The following is a 6,157-nucleotide window of genomic DNA, read 5'->3' as shown; positions in this document are numbered from 1 at the left end:
ACAAGAAAGGTTGACTGATCCTAATCAACCAAGGATTTAATGTTGACGTACATTCATAGAAATAAGGGGAAATACGTAATGTAGAAGAAAAGAGCAGCAACTTGTGTTCCAACCGCTAGCGTGGAATTGTGACGGGAGTAACTGCTTCCAACTTCTGAAATTGAGGCCTTTCCGGCCGGGGCACAACACAACAATGCTGCTCTCTTCTTCCTTCGTTTTTTTTTTCTCTTTTTGGTCCACTCCCGACTCCTGCTCCGCTGTGTGGGCCGTACGTATCATTGTTTGACGAAACGGTCCAACATTGGAGAGCCGGAGACACGAGACGGGCCGATGGCTCCATGGGCAACGACCTCCTCCGGTCGCCTGTCTTCTTCCTCCCCCTCTGCTTCTTTTCTTGCCCCAGGTTTGGGGTTCAGGTTCAGGTCAGGTCAGGGGTTGCCCGAGCTGTCGGGGAGACTTTTTCCGGTGAGGTCACGGGTGTATAAGGAAGGTCTTAGGTGGCGGCGGACCGGCAGCGGCGACGGGTTGTGGGTGGAGCGGCAAGGCGGCGGGACGTCGCCAACCGCAAGTGACGGAGGACAACTAGTAGGCGGGGGGGGGGGTGTGACGGCGAGCTGCCGATTAGGGTGGAGGTGGGTGGTGGCGATAGATACGACAGCTCTAGCCGTTGGAGACGATGGAGAAGAATGGTGTGGGGGAGCAGAAGATGGTAGAGGAGACGATGCGGATTCGATAGTGTGTAGTGACAGCAAATTTGGCTATGGTCACTGCCTGAGACAGAGGTGGCAGCAGCGCGAGGGCGAACAAGGACAGCGACTGCTCGTGGGTCACGTCGCTCGTGGGCTGCGTGCTTCAGCGACAATGGTGGTTTTATCGGTGGGTCCAGCACGCTCAAATCTCTAACCAACGGTACTAGTCGCCCAAACACAGATTGGTGGCACGCCACTCACTTGCAACATATTTGGGTTCCAACTGGACTATTTAACTTTTTTGCCACTCTTAGAGGATGTTTGGATACACCCCACTAAATTTTAGCACCTATCACATCGGATGTTTAGATGCTAATTAGGAGTATTAAACATAGGCTAATTATAAAACTAATTGCATAGATGGAGTCTAATTCGCAAGACGAATCTATTAAGCCTAATTAGTCCATGATTTGACAATGTAGTGCTACAGTAACCATTTGCTAATGATGGATTAATTAGACTTAATAGATTCATCTCGTGAATTAGCACAGTGTTCTGTAATTAGTTTTATAATTAGTCCATATTTAATCCTCCTAATTAGCATCCGAACATCCGAGGTGACACTACCAAAGTTTAGCACACAGTATCAAGCATACCAGTAGCAGTGGCTCAGCTGAACCCGCTGACAGGGGATCAAGTACGGATGGCAAAAAAAAAATTAAAATACCCCCTTCCGGCTGCCCAGTCCCGCCCGAAATGTCTGGGCCTCTGCTGTGAAAGCCCAGCACCAACCAGTAGGGTAGCAGACCGCATGCCGCCAACTTGTGAAATATCTGGGCTTCCGTTGAGTTAGCTGGCTGGCTGGATTCGAGAGGGTCGTGGTGGGCTGAGAGATAAATTGAATGGGCCTCGGGGCCTCTTTTGTTTGATGGACTTGCGCTTTGACCTCAAGAAAAAATCCATTCGATCCATCAAAAGTTATCCAAATATTCTTTTTTTTGCCAAAAGTGTCAACTGCCGTTCATCTTTTGTTTTTCTATAAAGAAGTAAGAAAAAATATGTAGAAACTTTTTCAAGAAGATAATTGAATAAGTTATTTGAAAAAATTTGGAGAAAAGATGTTTCAGTGCCTGGTACGGTGCAGCCAGCTTCCAGCGCATCCCATAGGAAGCGATCGATGCTTTCTGAGAATGCGACTGGGTTATTGAAAATGTATGGTCCAGCGACTTTCTGATGAGAAAATGTACTGTTCAAGTGACTTGGAATACCACAATACAAACTGATGGATTCGCAGCAAATTAAGCAGGTGGTTGGGCACTGATGACTCCATCGTATCCCCAAGCTGCTTTCTGTTAGATATATTAAATTGCAATCGGTCCATACACAAATTATCAAACGTACCAACGCCTACTAAACAAAGTTATTATGCATATATGATGATGATCGGAGAAGAAAACCCCCGAGAGTTATTAGATGGCTGGAGGAACTGATCCATCCATGGAATTGGATCCATTCAACTTCAAAGCTAGCGACTCCGTCATGTCTGCTGGGCTCTCCAGGGACCCGATGGAGATCGCCTCATGACAAAACAAAGACCCCAGGCTTGAATTCCTAGTTACTTGTCGTGGCTAATGATTTATGGGCCTACCACCAAATGACGGTGAAGAGTTTATTAATCAGCTGCCTTAGATGATGATAGATAAACAGATGGGTCAACCAACAGCGAGTAGCATTTATGAATGGATGGAGGTATGCAACTGCTAGATACATGGAATTAGCCGTAGTACGTGTGTAACTAGTCATCATCAGCTGAAGCACAAAAAGTCTATGCGGAGAAGTGGTCAGAGCCCTGCCTGGCCTCTTGTTCGATCAGTGACTAATTGCCATTATTATAATCCTCGTATGTTCATCGTCTTGAGCTAAACCTGCTGACCTCGCCAAACCATCTCTGCATGCCTGTTTGGCCTGCTAACAATCGAATGGATCGGGGTTGGTTTGGTTTTTCCAAAAGCAACACAGGTCGGTGAAGTCACTGCACATACGACCGAGTTTGAAGGAACCAAAACCAATGCAAGTTGGGGGTTTTGAGTTTTGACGCCGTCGCGTCTCATGCCGCATTTAAGTTTTGCACCGTCGTACGTACGTGCAATGCAAGAGAACTTTTGGTTCGCGATCGATGGATACCATGCTGCTGATGATGTATTGATGTGATGCAGTAGACGCATTCCCATCCTAAGCTGCAAGAAAGTGACTTGAACTGGTACGTGATCTGACTGGGCCCTCCTTTGTCGATCTTCAATTCTGCTTCCATCACCCTAGCTAGCTACTGCTCCTTGACTTGTTAAGCGCCACCACCATCTCTTGTCTTCTGACCTGATCCGTGTGATTGGATCAGATCGAGATTATATTGATTGATTAGCTCACACACCAACACCTGGATGAATGGAATGGATTGAACTCATACCGAGTCCCGACACCAGCAGCCCGGCCGGCCGGCATATGCATCGTCTATATATATTCATATGCAACTCCTCCAATGCTTACCAGATTAAGCCAGACACGCACCCTTGATTTGCTTGTTCGTCACATCAATACCACACTACTTACTTGTAGAGCTATTATCCCGGATTCCCGGACACCCACCAGCAGGCAGCAGCAGCCTCCATTGATGCAGCAGCGCCACCACGGGCTGCAGGGCCCCCGCCCGGCTACGCTCAAGGTCACCAACAGCAAGGCTGCGGACCTGCAGGCAAAGACGAGGCGGCGGCCGCCGGTGCAGCAGCAGGCGCGGCAGCCGGTGATCATCTACGTGGAGTCACCCAAAGTCGTGCACGCGCACCCCGGCGAGTTCAAGTCCGTCGTGCAGCGCCTCACCGGCGCACCGCCGCCGCCTTCAGCGTCATCCGCTATGCCGCCTCCACCGCTGCAGTTCCCGTTCCAGTTGTACGGGCAGCTGCCGTTGGTGGCGAGCTCCCTGTCGGCGACGACGGCGGCCCCGCCGGCCTCCCCTCTGCCTGCTGATGATGCGGCCGGCGGCGTCAGAAGCGGCCTCGGCTTCTTCATCAGTGACGATCAGCTGATAAGCCCGGCGGCGTTCCTCTACGATCACCAGAGCATGGTGGCGAATCCACTTGTTGTGCCGCCGTCTCTTGGCGCGTGCTATCGTCACGGGCATGTCTTCGTCAACCAGCTGCAGTGACATACAGACAGCGTCCGCTCGAATGCCGGACGATATATTTGGTGATGTGCAAACGTAGACGTGGCGTGTACAATCATGTAGCTTAGGACCTGTAGTAGTAGTAGCATGCACTGGGCTGCACGACCTAGCTGAGATCGAGTTTTGAATGCTCTGTACGTGTAAGATCTACGTGATGACTAATGAGCTGGATCATTTTTTTACATGTATAAGTAAAAGTTGATGCATTGTTGTTTAACCACTCCATGTCCATTCTTAGATAATATACGCTGAGATGCAGACTGAAGGAAAAAAATGTTTTTTTTAAAAAAAAGGAGGTATAGATACACTATAATGCTGCCCAAATCAAAATGGCTGTCCCGAGCTGTTCTTTTAGTTGGACTTGGACTGTTGGGCTTTCTCTGTTGCCGCCCCAAGTCCAACGGTGGACGCAGAGTCGGGCCGAGTTGAAAGGGAGACGTGCGCTAGCTGACACAGACGACACCAACCTGCATTACGGTGTACTCCCTCCGTTGCAAATTAAAGTCATTCTAATTTTTTTTGAGTCAAATCAATTTTATGTTTGATTAAAATTATAGAGAAGATCAAAAAATTTATAGCACCAAATAGATATATTATGAAAATATATTTAATGAAAGAAATAATGATACTTATTTAATATCACTAGTCCATCAACCCGTGCGGGAATATTTTTAAAAGCTATTGTATTTAAAAATTATTTAGAAATTAAACTCTAGCTAATAATCAAAATTATTTAATTACTACTCTCTTATTTTTAAATACTTCAACATAATACTTATATAGATATGTACCTATCTTTATCCAGTTGTGATTAATTTTTAATTAATAATTACTCTATGTACTTTTTCATCCATATTCATACTTTTTCCATTTTATATCACACCTCCAATCCTCCATACATTATGTTTAGCATACCCTCATACATTATGTTTAGCATACCCTCATCGATTCCTCACATACTTGTATAAATGGTCTAAATGGTGGCACTCATCATGTGTATATACTTTAACTTAGTATTTTTATATTAACAATGACATAAATAGGGAATTTAGAATCATATATTAGTTTACTTTTTGACATAAATAGGTAATTTAGAATCATATGGGGTTACTTTAGATTATTTTTTATAATAGCTGAGCTCGATAATTTAGATATAGGTTTAGAGCTCTTTTTTAATATTTTCACAATGACAGTGGTGGGTAACTTTTTAGAAAATATAATAGATCAATGGCTATGATTATTAGAGTTTATAGGATTGGTGTTTGATGTTTTTTAATTTTTATGAGAATTTGTCTTTTTTTCTAGCTTGTCTCGTGGTTAGAAAATATAATATATCTCTTTTTTTCTAGCTTGTCTCGTGGGAACTAATGCGGAGTCTCCAATGGAACAAAATAAGACTACATTGCTACAAAACTATTACTATAAACTACCTCTCGTTTGTTTAATATTCAAACACAATATTTATGTAGATATATACTTAATATCTTCATCCATTTGTGATAGATTTTAGTTAGTAATTACTCTATAATATTTTCATCCACATTCATAATCTTTAACTTTTCACTTTGCATCGTAGGTATGCGCTTGAATTTGTTTAATGAATCCTAATTTTGAGATACAATTTTAGCATAGAAATTTATATTCACATCACTTTATATCCTTATAAATGGTGACACACATCATACGTAAAGACCTTAATATTATATCGTATACCAATAGTGTAAGATACAGATGATTTAGAATCATATATTGTTGTATATTTTTAATTAAGGTTATTTGATTAAAACGTAGGGTTACCTCATGTTATTTTTAATAATGGCATGTGTGGGTAGTATAGATGCAAATTTAAGAGGTTACTTTAAGTAATAGTGGTAGGTAATTTAGTTGCAAATTAGGAGGTTATTTTAAATATTGTTTATAATGGCATAAGTGGGTAATTTTGATGAAGATTAAGGGGTTACTTTAGTTTATTTTATATAATGGTAGAGGTGGGTAATTTATATATAGATTTAGGGGGTTACTTTAGGCTATTTTCATAATGGCATAGGTGGGTAATTTTTTTAAAAACATAATAGATCCAATGGCTATGATGATTTGAATCTATTGATTGATGGTTGGATATTTTGCTTTTTTGTGAGAATTTCTAGGATTTCTCTCTTTTTCTAGGGTGTCCACCTAGGGCCTCACCGGGAGGTTTCAAAAGGAGCCTCCAATTAGTAATAGTAAGATGAATGTTAGTATTTTATTGTAT

General features: G+C 43.0%; 1 protein-coding gene across 1 annotated transcript; it reads left to right on the top strand.

Moving 5' to 3' along the window:
- Positions 1-3,165: 3,165 nt before the first annotated feature.
- On the top strand, positions 3,166-4,123 carry LOC101770402. The gene has a single exon (XM_004963310.3). The coding sequence runs from the start codon at positions 3,226-3,228 to the stop codon at positions 3,886-3,888; it is 663 nt and encodes a 220-aa protein (XP_004963367.2). The 5' UTR covers positions 3,166-3,225; the 3' UTR covers positions 3,889-4,123.
- The last annotated feature ends 2,034 nt before the right edge of the window (positions 4,124-6,157 follow it).

Source organism: Setaria italica, chromosome III, assembly GCF_000263155.2.
Source record: "Setaria italica strain Yugu1 chromosome III, Setaria_italica_v2.0, whole genome shotgun sequence".
NCBI lineage: Eukaryota > Viridiplantae > Streptophyta > Magnoliopsida > Poales > Poaceae > Setaria > Setaria italica.
Note: the sequence above shows the minus strand (reverse complement) of the source record. Positions and strands in the feature narration are given on the sequence as shown.

What these genes read in the sequence shown, in the direction of transcription:
- LOC101770402 (XM_004963310.3), top strand. Translation starts at nt 3,226, where the DNA reads ATGCTTACCAGATTAAGCCAGACACGCACCCTTGATTTGCTTGTTCGT.